This window comes from Caenorhabditis briggsae (assembly GCF_000004555.2).
Source record: "Caenorhabditis briggsae complete genome, chrII, whole genome shotgun sequence".
NCBI lineage: Eukaryota > Metazoa > Nematoda > Chromadorea > Rhabditida > Rhabditidae > Caenorhabditis > Caenorhabditis briggsae.
The window spans coordinates 5,712,840-5,729,834 of record NC_013486.2 but is presented as its reverse complement, the minus strand read 5'-3'; the positions used below and the strand labels follow the sequence as shown (position 1 = coordinate 5,729,834).

The 16,995-nt window shown below is 37.2% G+C and overlaps 4 protein-coding genes across 4 annotated transcripts in view; all 4 read right to left on the bottom strand.

Moving 5' to 3' along the window:
* Positions 1–529: 529 nt before the first annotated feature.
* Positions 530–3,023, bottom strand: CBG11217 (the record flags this gene model as incomplete). Its single annotated transcript, XM_002630435.1, has 5 exons — positions 530–640; positions 688–910; positions 2,184–2,558; positions 2,621–2,867; positions 2,912–3,023. The coding sequence occupies 5 exons, from the start codon at positions 3,021–3,023 to the stop codon at positions 530–532; spliced, it is 1,068 nt and encodes a 355-aa protein (XP_002630481.1).
* Positions 3,024–9,629: 6,606 nt separating this feature from the next.
* On the bottom strand, positions 9,630–10,777 carry CBG11215 (the record flags this gene model as incomplete). The annotated part of the gene is made up of 3 exons (XM_002630433.1): positions 9,630–9,812; positions 9,869–10,366; positions 10,418–10,777. 3 exons carry the CDS (start codon positions 10,775–10,777, stop codon positions 9,630–9,632), a joined length of 1,041 nt encoding a protein of 346 aa, XP_002630479.1.
* Positions 10,778–13,931: 3,154 nt separating this feature from the next.
* On the bottom strand, positions 13,932–15,113 carry CBG25532 (the record flags this gene model as incomplete). The annotated part of the gene is made up of 6 exons (XM_045242097.1): positions 13,932–14,046; positions 14,097–14,187; positions 14,232–14,328; positions 14,384–14,623; positions 14,667–14,804; positions 14,853–15,113. 6 exons carry the CDS (start codon positions 15,111–15,113, stop codon positions 13,932–13,934), a joined length of 942 nt encoding a protein of 313 aa, XP_045099148.1.
* Positions 15,114–16,513: 1,400 nt separating this feature from the next.
* The window catches only part of CBG11214, a gene marked incomplete at both ends in the record, with an annotated part of 807 nt that continues 325 nt past the window's right edge, over positions 16,514–16,995 (bottom strand). The window contains 3 exons of the mRNA XM_002630432.1: positions 16,514–16,518; positions 16,541–16,618; positions 16,766–16,805. Coding sequence (XP_002630478.1) covers positions 16,514–16,518; positions 16,541–16,618; positions 16,766–16,805 — 123 coding nt within the window. The remainder of the gene's footprint in view (positions 16,519–16,540; positions 16,619–16,765; positions 16,806–16,995) is intronic.

Below are 16,995 nucleotides of genomic sequence, written 5' to 3'. Positions count from 1 at the left end.
GGGGGGGGGGGAGGGTTCAGTTGATTTTGACCATTTTCAGGAGTCTGGTGCTCGGCTGTCAAGTATCCGATCACTTTGAAAACTTTGGAGGGTGTGAAACAGATCTAGATTGAAAACTTTGCATTTACTGAATTTTTCGAAAATTCCTAGTTTTTCCGCTATTTTCAGTTTTGTGAAGGACGCCCCTATTTTCCAATTTTTGTACTGAAAGCTTGCCACCATGTTAGAATGACAAAAAAAAACAAGAAAACAATGCCAATAAAAAATAACTTCTTTTCTTAGATATGGTGAGAAGTGCTACCGTAAGAACAAGCAACACCTCGAGCAGTTCTGGCATCCGTCGTCTCAATAATCGACAAAACTTTTTAAAAACTCGATTGTTCTCTATTCTTATTTCCAAGTATCTCAATATGTCCCCTTATACCTCGTGTCCTCATTCCACAAGTTTTTATCTTTTTTGCAAGCACTTTGTTCAATAATTGAACCAGTTTGACAGTTTTAAATGAATTCATTATCTTTATTATCTTTATCAAGCTCTGAGAAGAGGAGATGTAGAATTAGAAGAACTTCTTTGAACTTTTTCCAGCATATATTCCAGTTGAGCATCCGGATCAGTGACGGTGTATGAAGCGATTAGAACCTGGAAGAACAAAAGTCATATCAAAAAAGAGACTTTTGAAAAATTACCCATTCACTATCAGAATCAGCAAATCTGATTATGTGGTCCACCTGATGGGGAAAGTTGATTTTGAGGTGCTCTCGTGAGCTTAATTGTATTCTATACGTTTCTTTGGCGTATTTTTCTTCTCTTCTTGCAATTAGAAGACCGAAATAATCAGTTTTGAAAAGTCGTGGTCGGATTTCGAAGCGATCATCTTCTTCGCCCAAATAGTAGAGGTTTTCCAAAATGCTGAAATAAAAAGCTGAAGTTTTTTCATGACAAAAAAACGTCGTAGTGTTAATTTCACTGGTATGGCTGGGGTTGCCGAAAAGCGGACAAACGGCGGCTGAAGTGGGCTGCCACATTTGAGCTCACTTATCTCGATTTCCATAGAAGATATCAAAAATGTGTCAACAGATAAAATATTGGTGATATTAAGTTCATCAAATTGCCAGTTGACAAATTTTTGTTATCTTTCACAGGAATCGAGATAATTGTGCTCAAAGCGAATCGCTTAGGTGAGCCTTTCATTGGAGGAAATTCGGTATCCAACTATATCAACTTTGAGCTCACTTATCTCGATTCCTGTGAAAGATATTGAAAATCTGTTAACTGATAAAATTATTCTGACATTATGATAAATAAATTATAAGTTGACAAAAATTTGATATTTTTCCCAGGAATCGAGATAACTGAGCTGAAAGTTGACAGTTTTGAAAAAAAATACTTCTAGTGTTAATTCTAGATGTATCTTCCCAGAAATTCTATTCGCAAACAACTCATCAACCACTTGGGTTCAAGCCAACGGGTCAAAAAACGCGCCCCAAATAACTTTTAGGCCAGAAGAAATTTAATAATTTCCAAGTTGACGTGGATTTGACCTAATTAGTTTTAATTGACGAGTTGCAACCCGTGATTTTGTCGTGCAACGTTTAAAAGTTTGATCCTCAGCCACATAATTCAGCAGCGAATTTTTCTATAGAATCTGACGTTTACTGGGGCGCGATTTCTGACCCATTGGCTTGAACCCAAGTGATCAACTACAAAAATTAAGCTCTAGATCTGTCTTATAACTACAGAAAATTTAAAATCAATGAGGCAAGTACCAAGTACTTTTGTAAGCACTCAAAGTGTAAAATTTCTAACTGAAAACTGAAAAATCGGATAAAATTACGGTAACCTCCTAAATAAATGATTTGAAAAGGTGGATGGTTTAAGGAAATATAGTACAATGTTTCTTCTTATGATACCAACAACGATCGTATCACCGTCAAATGTACCAATACGACAGATGGAGTTGCAAAGCAGTTCCGTCTGGCAGTTCTAGGGAGGCAGAATGGTATGTCCTAAGAACGTCTCAATTGAGTATAACCCATAGCCATATGTATTGAAATAGATTGAATAAAATTGTTTCTTATTGTTTTTTTTTTACTTTGAAGTTGTTTTAATCCAGACTTCTGGATCTAGTCTCATTTGGTCAGTTTGATTCGATTTAAAATTCAAATAACTCCTGATTACTTACAATGCTCTATGCTCTTTGACAACGTATTGCAATCTTGGATTCATTCGAACCGGGCGACTGGTGTGAACTTCAATATCATAAGAACACCCATAAACTGAAGATAACTGAGTATCGTAACCGAGACAATGCAACGAATGCCACAAATCTGCTCCAGCATTCCCTTCTGGATCATTGGCTTCGACTTCGTGGATTTTAATGAATCCTTTCATAGTAAGACCTCCATCTCGATTCTCAAAACTGCTCAGGTACACTTCCCAGTCTTGATCTGTCAATTCTGAATCTCCACTGGCTACCGTATAGAAATTCATTTCTTGTTTATTCAGTAGACCATCCAAATCCACATCAAATGAGTCGAAGATGTTCATCAAAGCGTATCTGAAATTGAGATAATGATGAAGTGAATTGGAATGGAAATTCCAATTTGGAATACTACTCACTTGAATCGTTTACTCAATTTATTATTTTCTTCAATCAGAGTTGCTCTTATTTCTGTAGTTGATCTTTTTCTGTTCATCGTTGTTCCCATTCCAAAAATCATCACTTCATCTCCTGGATTTATTGTCATTACTCCTGTTCTATATTTTCGATTCTCTAAAACATGTTGAGTCAATCCAATAAGCTTGTTATCTCTATTATAGACCACTAGGAACAAGTCATTGTTGAATCGGTCGTTCGGAACATCACCTGAAAATCACAACAGATATATTTAAAGAAAAATTTAAACTCACTATTCTCAGCTAAACAGAGGATCAGCTCGCAAAGAGTCGGGTGTTCAACTTCAAACGTATAGGAAATGCATTGAACTTTTGGATAGACTGTCATACATCCACGAACTTTCATCTGGAAAGGATTAGACTGAATTTAAAATCTACCGTAAAACCTTTAGAGACCCCACTCTGCAAGTTTAAACTCAATTCCTAAGCGAGATATCAAAAATGTGTCAGCTGACAAAACACTTTTGTAATTACGATAAACAATTTATCCGTTGACAACTTTTTCATATCTTTGACAGGAATCGAGATAATTGAGCTCAAAATCCACCAGTAAGGCGGGGTTGCCGCAAAACGTGCGAACGGCGGCTGAAAGTCTGAAAGTTGGCTACAACTTTGAGCTCAATTATCTCGATTCCAGTGAAATATATCAAAGATTTGTCAACCGATAAAAAATTGAGATATTATGATAAATCAATTGTCAGTTGCCAAATGTTTGAAATTTTTACATACCGTAAAACCTCTAATAGAACGACACCCGGATCGTCCACTTTGAGCCTATATATCTCACTTCTTTTGAAAGATATCAAAAAGTGGTTAACTAGTAAAATGTTTATCAGGATATCAGCAACATTTTACTAGCCACTTTTTTAGCCACTTTTTGATATCTTTCACAGAAAATGAGATATATAGGCTCAAAGTGGACGATCCGGGTGTCGTTCTATTAGAGGTTTTACGGTAATTTTTCTCAATTACTGAGAAAAATATCAAAAACTTGTCGACTGATAAGTTATTCATCATAACATCACCAATTTTTTATCAGTTGAAACATTTTTGATATCTATTACAGGAATCGAGATATTGAGCTCAAATTTTACGGTGGTTGGTTTGGGTGGGCTTCTATTAGGAGAAAGAACTTCCTGTTGACCTGGAAAGATTTGCAGTTTTCTGACGAAAAATGTACTTTCGAATCGTATGACTATAATCACGTAATCGTTCGATTTGAACACCCCTGGCCACTTGATCTATCTATTGATCTTTCTTCTTCTTATCTACCGAAACTCTCACATGTTTCGTCTGAAATTCCAGCCAACACGTGGGGTGAATCTTGTGTGTTTTTCGAGAGACACATGTCATCGAAATCCATTCGTTAGACACTGTCTTTTCTCATTATCTTCCCTCTTTATCAAATTCAAACACGTTGTGTGTCTTGTCTACTGCAAAACCAGCCACCACATGTTTTATTGGAGCAGAGAAGAAGATACGAAAGGGAAGAGTTCAAGTTCAAAACATCAGTGGATGAGAGTGAGAGAAGAGGAGAAAAATGATGATATTTCTGACGGAGGGTTTTTTCGAAACAGCAACTGATAAGATTTCAAGGCAATTTGGTTTTGCAGGAATCACAGAGAACGTTGGATGACCAAAGTCACATCTAGAGAGAATTTTTACGATTCCTTATAAAATAATTGGTTGAACCGTTAAATGATTTGAAAAAAGAAAGACTAAACTTCACTTTTAATGATATCACTAGTTCAGAGTTCAGGAAAAGTTTTGGTTTTGTGTGAATTGAGATTCTAGCAGTGGATCTGTTTCAAAATTTTCTCACCCAAACAAAACTGGAAACACTGAAAGATTGAAAAAATTTTGGCATTAAAATTTTTGAATTTTTAATTGGTGTACATAAAAACTAAAATTACTTTAATTCAAAAAAAATATGATTGAAGGCACTAGGTAATTATCGTATTTCCTCTAAAAGATGCCCTCCGAAATCGTCCACATTGAGCTCAATTCATTCCTGTAAAAGATATCAAAAAACTGTCAACTGATAAATTATTCATCATAATATCACCAATATTTTATCAGTTAACAAAATTTCGATATCTTTCACAGAAAACGAGATAATTCAGCTCAAAGTTGAGGGTTTGGGTGGGCTGTTATAAGAAGAAATACGGTAATCCCGAAAGAATGTTCTATTGCATTATAAGGGGGCTCCGATTAAATTTTTTGCATTAAAATGTTCCCAGATTTATATATTTTCTTAATATTACTTCGAAAAATTCAAAATTCCTGAAAAAGGCGGCGCGCTCAGTTTTCGTCCAACAGGGTAGCGGGAATCCTAGTCCACGGCCACTATGTGTTTTTCATGCAATTTTCCAAAATTTTACTCCGTTTTCTGAATTGTTCCGAAATGTTCTAGATGTTTTTTTATTTTTCAAGTTTTTTCGAATTTTTCTGAATTTTTTTCTAATTTTTTAATAACTTTTTTCTGAAATTTTTCAATTTTTTATGTATTCATTCGGAGTAATTTTATAAAAATACATAACTTTAGGAATATTTTAATGAAAAAAAAAGTTTTGTTCGTAGTAGCCAGAACATCTTCAAACCCCAAAAAACAAAACTCTGATTACTTTATCAATGGTCAATAACACATTGAAAATCAAAAAAAACTTTCTAAATATCACACTCGACTACAATATTTTAAGACAAAACAAATGTCATCGAAACTTTGAATTTTCCTCAACTATCACAAGTTGATAACCAACTAACCTCAATTCCGGCCGATAAAATACAAATTTTCTGATAAAACGAAAATACATTTGAAAGAGAGTGTGTAGGGGGCTCTCGCGGAAACAGAATTTATATAGAGAAGCGTTGATGTGTGTCCGCTTCCCGCCCCTCAATCTGAGCGGCACGCGGCAGACGGTTGCATCAGCCAGAATAAGAGACAAGGGTCAATCAACACAGATGAATGGCAGGAGAGGAGTAGAGAAATAGACAGATATCACTTTACAAAGATATGAATCCAGTAGTAGGATAATATACTAGGTGCCAATGGAGGGTAAGGAAAGAACAACCGTAAAAACGTTAATGGCAGGCTAGCCAAACCGTCAACTTTAAGGCCATATACCTCGGTTACTGTGAAAGATGTCAAAAGTTGTTAACTGATTAAACCTCTGTCATAATATCAATAATATTTTACCTGTTGATCACTTTTTGATATCTTCTACAGGAACCGAGATATATGAGCTCAAAGTTCACAGTTTTTTTTTGCCTTCTTTGAGAGTATTTACAGTAATTGAATGTGATTTTTTAATTAATAAGAAGCAGAAAACAGAGCAAATAGTGATTGGCTAGATTGGTCTTTAAACTGTACTTATTTTCTCCTTTATATACTTTTCTTTTGTGATTTGTCATCTTTTTCGATCCCGTGTCTGTGTGTTTTGTCATCATCCCATTGGAACGCATGTGTGCTGACAAAACATGTGCCTGATCCTTCTTTTTCAAATGATTTCATCAGAAAATTGATAGTTAGGAATTTCGATATGGGTGATTAGGCAATTAGGAGGAGTTTAGAAATTAGGAAGAACTTGATACAAGGGAAAAGAAATACGCAAAACGGGAGAAGCCGAAGAAGAAAAGAAAAGGAGGGGAGTGGAAAATCGATGTACACGGAACGCGTTAGCGGAATGGAGAAGCATGGGGGCACCAAGAAGTGAAACATAAGTATTATTTTGGCGGAGCAGTTGAAGAGAAAATCTGGTGGCCACGGCTCCTCTTCCACAGCTCCGACTTTTGGTACCAGAATAATAATGGAAACGACAACTTTATTTATCTGAAAAATAGACAAACTATCAAAGTCAAAGACTATTATTGTAGACCAGCTTGCTGGTGCGCCTTCAGCGCGACCTAACCCAGTTTCAACCGGATCGTTAGATCGCGCCGAAGGCGCACCAGGCATCTTAAAAAAATGTAAGAGGTTTTTTATCCATTATTATTATATATTATATATATATTATATATATTATATATTTTATTATTATATTATTGTTTATATATTATTATTGTTTATATATTTTATTTTAGAGGTATTTCTTTTATGAATATCTACAGTACCGGTCATTAAGATTTACAAAGAACATATTTTTCAGTTGATTCTTGGTTGGCTTTTGTACTGAAAATGTAAAAAAAGTGGTTGGAAACCTGAAAGACGAAATCCAGTCTTCTGAAAATCGTCAAAATCAACTAAAAAACACCTTTAAACTAAACATTAAAGCTAAACATTAAAAAAAAAGTTAAATAGTGTACTGATTAGCCAGACTTTCGTCTGTTGATCCCTTTCGCCACGTAGAGGCTCAGTACATGAAAGGGAAACAAGGTTTTCTTCCAATGGGGTCACCTTCCAAAACCCAACAAACTAGGCTCGTTGGCCCATTACCGTTGACAAAATTTCCATTAGTGATTCTTCAGTGGCAGAAGCCTATGCCAACACTGTTTATTGATGTTTCTTTTTTTGAATCTTCGATTGGATCATTTTTGAAAGGGGGACGTTCAGCGAAAATGAATTCACCTAGCCATGAACCACCAAACATGGCGACCCTGGGGTCTTTTATAACTTTTTTCGCACTTTCACCAATCGAAAGACAAGAAACTACAATAAGCAGCGTGCAAAGAGCTTCTTACCAGTGAAAAAGTGCCAGTGGAAATTATCCAACGAGTAATAAATTTTAGAGAGAGTGTATTGCCACAAAAAAGCGTTATTTTTTTCAATATGTGGAATTTTTAATTGTGGTCAGAAGGAGAGGATGTGACCTAATATTGATTGATTTATTAATTTTTATGTGAAAATTACATTTTTTGTGAAGCTTGAAAATTGAATATAATTGACGGGACCCTTAAATAAATAGGTTAAATCGCACCGAAGGCGCACCAGACAGTTGTTTGAAGGTTCGGAGGAGCGATACTCATAAACTGATGCAAGTGGTTCCGAACGATTCCCTGCCACCAGGTTCAAATTCCAATTCTAATAGCTCCTATTCGGCATTTCTCCGAAATTCAGATGAAAACTCACCTTATTCTTATAAGAAAATCATTTGTATAGAAAATCGAAATAGCGCAACAACAGTCCCCGCTTGAGTTTTTTTCAATTTTTCAAAAAGTATCAAAAATATCAGTAGGTGTTCACCACTGGTATCGGGGGCTGATTTCGAAGCATCCCAATAATTGTTTTTGACATATTTTCAGTCGAAAAAAGACATAAAACCTATGAGAAACTGATTAGAACTCACAAAAACTCATCCCATATGAAAACTGAAAATGAAAGTAAAAACTCGTTCAGATAGATTTGTATATAAAGTTGAAAGAAAAAAAAATTTTGCTGAAAATCAAGAGTTTATTTGATCTGGTCAAGTGGGTTAAGAGAAAGTGTAATTGAAGGTAGAGATATGATTTTGTAACGTTGGGATCGAAAAAAATGAGATTTTTATGAATTGCATGTCGATTTCAAGCGATTGTCTACTCCCTGTTTTTCGGTGTCTGGTTCTTCGGGTTCTTCGGGTTCGGATTGGATTTCTTCTGTGCGGATGATGGGCGATTCGTCTCCGTCGCGCTCGACGAGCTCCCGCTCGGCTGTTCCTTTAGGGTTCCGTTCTGAAGGCTTTTTAGAATTATTTATTGATCCTTTCACATTTCTTTTACCGCAATCTGTTTTAGTAGATATTCCGGAAGTTCATATTCACCGGCAGTATCAGCGAACCCGGCGGGGTTTGACTCATTCTTCTCACAGACTTCCATATTGAAATACGTGTCTAGTTTCGCCTTGATAACTTCCATTGTAGGACGAAGTGTGTACTTGGGTGCGAAAGTATGACGTCCTCCTCGACGTCCTGTTTCCAAATTGCGACGTTGGGCTTCAAAAACCTTTGTATCTTTGTCTGAAAATTATGTAGTTAGGAGTAACAAATATGTATAACAATACCATTCAAGAAAATCTTGACACACACATCTTCATCATCGGAAATCGCGTTCATACGGTCGATCAGCGCAAGCATGTTCAAACTTCGATTGACTCCGACTGGCTTGAAATCCAAAAGCAGCATGTTCAAGCGAAGCTCCGAGAGAACGCACCACGTATTGCGTGGGTCGAGACCTGGAAAGAGTGATTTATTTAGGTCAAATCAAAACGAAATACTCGCCAAAGGGATATGGTTTCCGAGATGCTTCCTGGATTGGACCAAACAACTCGTTTCGAATGTTCTCTCCAAGTTTTGTAGTCGCCAATCGAACTGTTTTTTCCATAGACATTGTCTGAAATTCCGGAAAAAATCTATTAATTCGAAAACAATCGTATTGGGAATTTTATTTCCGAATTGAAAAAAATCCGTCGTTTGTTTTGATTTACGAGGCGGCTCGGTAAAAACTCAAATCTTCAGAATTTCGAATCCGTTAAAGGATGTTCGGAACAGAATTCAGAAAATTCCGACCGGAAAATTTCCAAAGTTTTTCTTTCAGTATTCGATTTTTGAACTACTGTATGTCAAAGGCGCACGCGAAAAACTTCCTTGCGGGTCTCGAACGGAATCACTTTTGTTATTTTTTTGAGCTGTCGAAATTTTTGTGTCAATTTTCACCATTTTCGGCGTTTTTGTGATGAAAAATTGAAATTTCTACTTCAAATTTGAATTTTTGAATTTCCGTGAATTAATCGGAATTCCGAGTTTTTGAAATTACTTCAGAATTTCCGACATTCCGAACATCCCTGGCCAACCGCGAGATTTTCAGGTGTCAGTTCGACAATACCGAGATATTAGCTTTGAAAAAACTAAAAAGTCAAACGTTCTCAAAATGCAAAAAAAAAAAGTTTTTTATAAAATGTGAAAACATGAAAACAACAACAACAACGATCATAAAAATAGACAGCGAATAGAAAAAAATTTTAATTTTAAATTTTTTTAAAAATTTAAACGACAATGCTGTCACATCCCTTCTTCAAAAAAGCATCGAAGCGTTTTTCATCCATGATAACAAGACGACGGAATGGATTGTACTTCTTTCCTTCTTTCTCGATTGTATGAAATTTGCTTCCAGGCTCTACGTCCATGTGAACAGGAAAATCGAAATGCACTTCCTTTCCTTCTTTCAGCTGAAAACTTGTCCATGATTTTTTTGCTCTAGCTAATACATTTTTTGAGTTTTTACCTGGAAGAGAATTCTATCTTCTGGATTATCAAATTCAATCTCAGCGTTTGCGAGGGCGGCAGCAGCAGCTCTCTTCTTCTCCGCCTTTCCCATTTTTCCCTTCTTCTTGGGTGGCGCTTCACTAGAAGAACTACCAGCATTCGACTCTTCACCTTCTGCGATTCGCAACTTCTGAATGTAGACGATGGTTTTGTACTTGGTTTCGAATTTATCCACATCTGTTTTAATACTTTCAAAGAGTTGTGGAACAACAATCGTTGGAAAATTGAGAAGTCTTTCATTCACAAAAAGTCCAGTCTTTCCATCTCCTGCTTCTTGAATCTCTTCAATTTTCTTGTAGATCTCAGTAGGTGCTCCCTTCTTTGCGCGGTTCAACAAGTAGGTGAAAATGTCCTTGATGAATTTCGGTGAGTTTTCTTTATTTTCATTCAACGCCAAAGTGGTACACAGTCCGTAAACCATGAAATCTTCTTCAGTTTGCTCATCGTCATATGCTTGCTGGAAATGACTATGTGAATTAAAAAAAACTCATTCAATTCGATAAATTACCGTAAGAACTAATCCATGCGGAGCTTTGGAGATAATGCTTTCGGCCATCGCTTTCATGTCGATATCTGTACGCAGGAAAGTTTGGGTAAGCATGTTTACGATTCCATCTCGGTCGTCGTCACATGGCGCGGACCCCTCGAAGTCGAAATCCATGATGTTCTGTTCTTCCTCATCCTCATCCTCATCTTCGACCTCTTCGTCACTCACATCTTCAACGTCATCGTCCGACTCTGATTCGGGTTCTGGCTCAGGTTCCGGACTTTTTTCCTTCTTGGCCTTTTTTTTTATCACAAATTCTTCCTTCTTCTCATCTTCAGCTTCTCTTTTAGCTCCGCCTTTCTTTTTGAAAACTCTACCCATTCTGAAAACATTGAAAGTTTGCGATACAAATTTTAAGGGAGAGGATATGATAGCAAGTTGGTATAAAAACCAAAAACGGGAAAGAAATCAGGTATGACAGAAAAACATGTATTTCAAAGTTTTAAGAGATCAAAATTAGTGGAGGTTGATTGTAAAAAGTGATTGTTAGTGATAAAGATATGTAGTTTGTAAATATAGAGATTCAATCATTAGCTAGCGACTGAGCAATTCGAAGGTATGCAGAAGCTCGGGCTATTGAAGTGCGATCAGCGTTGTGTTCTCCACAAGTTCGGTCCCACTGCCAGACTTTTATAGCGTCCGTACGGTTCTCGATATCTAGCACAGCTCCTTTTGGACCTCAAATTGAAACACTGTATGAATAGCCCATACTTGCGGGCAGGCTTAAAACTTATCTCTGAAACGAGATATTCAGACGGTTTTGGTACCAAATGATAGACCTCGATAGGGCCGATCACGCTCGTATCATTCAAGCCGGATTCCGGTCCGATAAAATGTCGAAAAATATGCTTTTCGTCAAATTAGTCGAGCATTTTCATTCAAACCCAGGTTGTGGCATGTTACCGCAATGGAGTTAGGCCGGAATGATATTGGCGTGATGGGCCCTGTCCAGATCTATCAATTGGTACCAAACTGTCTGAATATCTAGTTCTAGGAACTAGTTATCAGCCAGCCCACCTGAACGTATGATATTTACTGTCCCAACCTTTTCTCTCTTTCAGCACGTGGATTTCAAACCCTTCCGGAGCTTTCCAATCGGCACCTTCCATTCCCCGCCCGCGGAACATTCCGCGTTGAGAGGATTCCCCTTCAATCTGCTCACGAATGAAATTTGCAGAAACTTCCGTTGCTCCGGTGTACTGTATATTGCATGGTATCGAGTGGACTTCTTTCTTCTCTGCGTCGATTTTCACAGCAGGATTGATGGTGTATAACATTGTGTTTGAAAATGTATACTTCTTAAAATAGCAATAAATTTTTGAATGAAAAATAATAAAGAAAAAGTAATGGGAACAAGAAATTCTTAAACTGAAAACACAACTTCTAGAAGATTCTCGACCAAACTACAAAATTTTCAAATGATCCTAAAATTCCAAACATTTTGGGTATTTTTCAGATTTTTTTTGGCATTTTCGTACAGTAAAATTTGGACAAAAATGTGCTAAAAAATCATGAAAAATCGATTTTTCAAAATCAAAAAGGGAATTTTGAGCTTTAAAAATCTCAAAATCACATTATTTTTCTCAATCTCAAAATCACATTATTTTTCTCTATAAATTCCTGAAAGCTCCAAAATTTCGATTTTTCAGCTTGAGAATACGAAAATTGGGATATATAAGCTGAATGCTGAAAATTTTTTCAGCATTTTCAGCCTTTTATTTCATTTTTTAGGTCAATTACAAGACTTTTATTTCAATTTTAGCATATTTTCAGACAGTCTTTTTTGACAAATTCAGGTCGATTTTTGACGATTTTCGGTCATTTTTCGCCTAATTTTTGACTAATTTCAGTGATTAGAGTATTGAAAAAGGCGAAAAGACCTGAAAGTTTGAAAACAGATGATTTCTCTTGAAATTCACTGTTTTTGACGAGATAACACGTGTTTCAGGTTTCCGACAGCATGAAATTCGTTTCTATGCTTCATTCTTCCGAAAGAAACCTGGAAAACGCTGGAAAACTGATAAAAAAGGCTTGAAAACTGATAAACAGGGTTAAAAGAGTCCTCGCTAAACAACGCGCGGTACAGCGGAGTGTCGTTTGTAATGCAAAGTATAGTGGGCGGCGTAAGTCGCGAGATGTCGGCTGCTACGAAACACCTCCTTTTATAAGCGCGCGCGTTTCAAGAGGTTTTCGGTTGAAGTCATGTCACAGGTGATTCGCGCAAGATCTATTATAGGTGAAAAATGGTTCGCGCGTAGGTGATTTGGGTACATGGCACGAAGCCTATTATAGACCAATAATAGGCCTATCGCGAACAAACTTCTGCAATAGACCTATTGTAGACCAATTGAGGACGATTTTACTCATAATAGGCTTGTTCCGAAACCTACAATAGACCTATCGCGAAAACTCTATCCATAATAGACCTATCGCAAATATTAAAAAAAAAATATTCGATGCGAAATAAGGAATTAGAATAATAACGATGTTTATTCAATAACAAAAAAGCAACAAATAAAGAACAATTTAACAATGTGATGGGAAAAGAAAACTTCCTTAAACTCCAAAATACATTAGCAGCCTTCAATATCAATGCTGTCGTCGACATCGTCTCCAGATCCGTCGTAATTGGGATTCCGCTGAAGTTGGGAGCGTCTTCGCCACTAACATTGCTCGAATTGAAGTTCAGGGGATGTCTGAAAAGAAAAATTGGAAGAAACAATAGAACGAAAATATTGAAATTAGTTTTTCGTCAGCCGATGACCCATAATTCGTTTTTCCTTAATGTGTTTATTGGGCTTTTTGTTTTGTTGTTAGAAACATATCGTTTTTTGTCTCTTTTTCTCTTTGATGAATTCGGAACTATTTCTAATAAGCGACGGACTTATTTTCAATTTTCCTACGTTTTGGCAACTGCGAGGTACGGTCGACGACTCGACTGCCCAGTCTGCCGACACCGTGACGCGCATTTGCGTACATCTCATTTTATTTGTTAACAAAAGTCAGCCAATGCACTCTGTTACGACTATTCGCGACTCACTATGATCAGAATTGTTGGATTGAACGGTTAGTTAATTTTATTAGAATTCAAGGTACTCGCCGCACGAATTTTCAGGAAACACCGTCATTATATAAGAGTATTATAATCGAGAAGAAAACGGAGCCATGTTTAAAACGGATGAAATCGAATTCTGAGCACAAATTTCTGCTAATTACGGATGGAATTTAAGATTTTGGGACGAGAAATCGATTTATATCACCGAAGAAACGCGGTTAGTGTGCAATTGCCGAATATATAGGTACTCTCCGCTTAAATTTTCAGAAGCCCGCACTATTGGTCGCGGAGTCTTCTAGGATGAAACCAACGTGAGGTTATTTTGGATGAAAATGGCGATGCCTCGATTTTTCTTTACGATTTCTCCATTTTTTGAAGTGCGACTGAGCGGAAGAGTGGTAATTTTTTGAATTTAAAAACTCACGATTTCAATTCTGATGCCTCTCCCTTCATTAGTTCATCATGTAGCCAAATCGCTGCTTGCTCACTTTGGGATTTTCCAAATTTCGCGTTGTATCGGGCTCTCACTCTATTTCTGAATATAGGTAGATGAGGTATTTTAGCTGAAAACTTGGACAAACTCACAATTTATTCTCGAGTGAAGATTGAAGATAGGAAATTACTTGGGTTTTTCGGTCTTGGCTGTTCGTTTGACCAAAACCCGCGATGATGTAGTCTGAGTATGCGCTGACTTGATAACGTATTGATTAGTAATCTTACCGCTCATTTTCGTGAAAATCGAAGGGTTGACAGGAACATATTTGTTTTCCTTTTGAGAAGACCCATAGCAAACCAAAAGCTCGTCGGCATTATCAACCTGCAAGAGCAATCTGATCGTTAGTATTACTGCAAGGTTCTAATTTCAAACTGACTGCATCCCAGACGTGAAGAGCCAAGCGTTTCGTATGAGCGTCAAATTGAGTTGAAGTCCAATTGCATACTACATTTTCTGTGAGAATATCCGACAATCGAAATGTTTTTCGACTCGGTAATTCTAATTCTTCGTCGAAGCATTTTGCTGAATCCAAGGAGAAGCCTCTTTTTTCGATATTTCCAACTAAATTGGATACTGTTTTCGTTTCTCGGGGGGCACGACGATTTCTGGCATTGCTCTTAAAAGACAAGATTTTGTTTTGAACTGCTGTTTCGAATTACCAGTGCCGTCTGAGTGGCCATTCCCAGCGAGAACTTTTCAAGAAGATCTTTCCCTTCTTCTCGACATTTGCTTGCCAAATTGAGCCACTCCATGTAGTCGATGTCTCTGTCATTCTTGATCATTTTTTCGATGTTGCGCTAAAAATAGAGGTTATGTTATTTTAATAGTTCTACAGAATTGCTCACTTCACATGTTTCCCGGTCAAATGCACTTCCGGTCTCCATATCATACAACTGTGTAGCTGCGAATCCTATTGGGGACCATTTCTGGTTCACTGTGGCTGTATACAAGTTTCCACGAGTGTAGTCAGTTCCACGAGCATGTTTCCTCTGATTCTCATCAACAAACAATCGAGAAGAAGAAGATGTAGATGGGCTTGTTCTTGTAGTCAAAGGGAGCCGGTAAGGAGCTGGTCTTGATGATCTATTGGGTGTTAGATAATGCATTGCCTAAAAATTTAAAATCTATCCCCATTCGATATTTTTTCCGATTGAGAAGTTCATTGAAAATTAACGGAGAAAAATGTCATATATAACAATCGAGAGTAAAAATTCAACTTAGCTTAAATTAAAATTCATCTTTTCAATTATGAATGTAGGCGCCGTTGGCCTGCACAAAAATACTAGAAGATTCAGTACTAACATAACAAGCGACACCTAGAATCGAGTCTACAGGAATAACTTCTCGGCGCCCAGAAAGAGAACCCTCGACTAGTCCTTCATAATTTATCAACTGATTAACCATTTCCGAGTAGTAATAAAAATCTGCGTTTGATAAGGAATTGCGAATTTTCCGTAAATCCATCAGTTTTCGATCTTCAGAAACAGCCTCGATCGGCTCCACTAACGCTCCTACAAGGCTCGTCGTAACCACTGCTGCAACAAATCGAAAACACGTCTTACGTCCCTTACAGCTCGCAAAAACAATATCGTTGTTTGTTTGAGGGGAGCTATACTCGGAAATTAAAGATCCAAGAGGCAAATACATGGTAGAATACAAAACCGATTCAATCGGAATGTTTTCTTTATCAATCTTTTGCACATCTCGGATTCTCCCATCCCATGTCACATGGCTACTTCCCAAATCCGGTGTTAACGATAAAAAACGTTTGAGAGACTCGGTTCCCAGAGGTTTCGAACGCCTGACGATTTCTCTTCTCAAACTTGTATGTAGGAGGAACCTAAACTTATTAAAGGGTTGAGGATTGATAAAATGAAAATAATGGACGAACTTTGTGCATGCATTTTGAAGGAAGAAACGTGTGATGGAAGTACTGTAACCACATAATGAAAACTGATAGAAGCTCTCAAAGCTGAATGTAGATAATAACCCGGTGTTTCCAAAAAGTTTGTTCACATCTGCTAGATGATACAAAAGTTCCTGAATGCAACTTAATACTTCATAAATACCACTATCTGCTTACGTGGGTTTTCATTGTGATATACTCCTTATTAGCTTCCGCCAAATACCAAGCTGCAGCGGCCGACAGCTGAATATCGAACAATGTTGGAGCTTGCGTATTACTGTACATCTTATTTGTCAGAAATCCTAAGGCTATTAGAACTAGTCTAGCCTTTGGTTTCATTGAATCTGATCTAGGGCTGTCAGAGCAAGCGTGAGACGAAGGTGCTGAAAACGAAAATTTTGTACTGTAATTTTGCAGTCTCCTACATGAGTTTTATCTGAGCCGTTGCGAAGGTTTTCAATTTTCTCGTAATTGGAATGCAAGTATACTCGACGAATATCACGCGCGAATGAGCTGGGATCAATGACGAATAAGTCTGACTTTCGGATAAATTTTGTATCTGGAGGAAAGATTTCTGGAAATAGAGGTATCGCTACAGTACTATACTGGAATATTATTAGTGTATACCTTTCCGAATACGATCAAAAAGTCCTTCTCCGGTATTGTGCAAAATGTCAATCGGAGTATTGTAAGGTGCAATGACCTCTACAACTTTAGAACTTTTCGATGAGAATCCATTTTCTCCGTTTTTGGAATCCAACACAGTCAGATTTCCGTATCGTTGTTCTTTTCGGCTTACACCACCCCGCTTGTACAGTGTTTCTTCGCTCAGACAGTAGAAACAAGACATACTAGATGAATGTCCTTTCATACCAAAGAAGGATCTTTTCGCCTAAAAAACTGATGATTGATAAACTAGGAGATATTAGTGCACCGGCTGATCTGCACAACACGTAGTGATTTTGCAATCGTAAGTAATGTTTCCAACTCTGCCAATGTGAGCTTCTACATCAGAACGGATCTTTCCAAATGTAGCATTCCACACTAAAGGTGATGGATTTTCACTACATTCGACTGCTCCT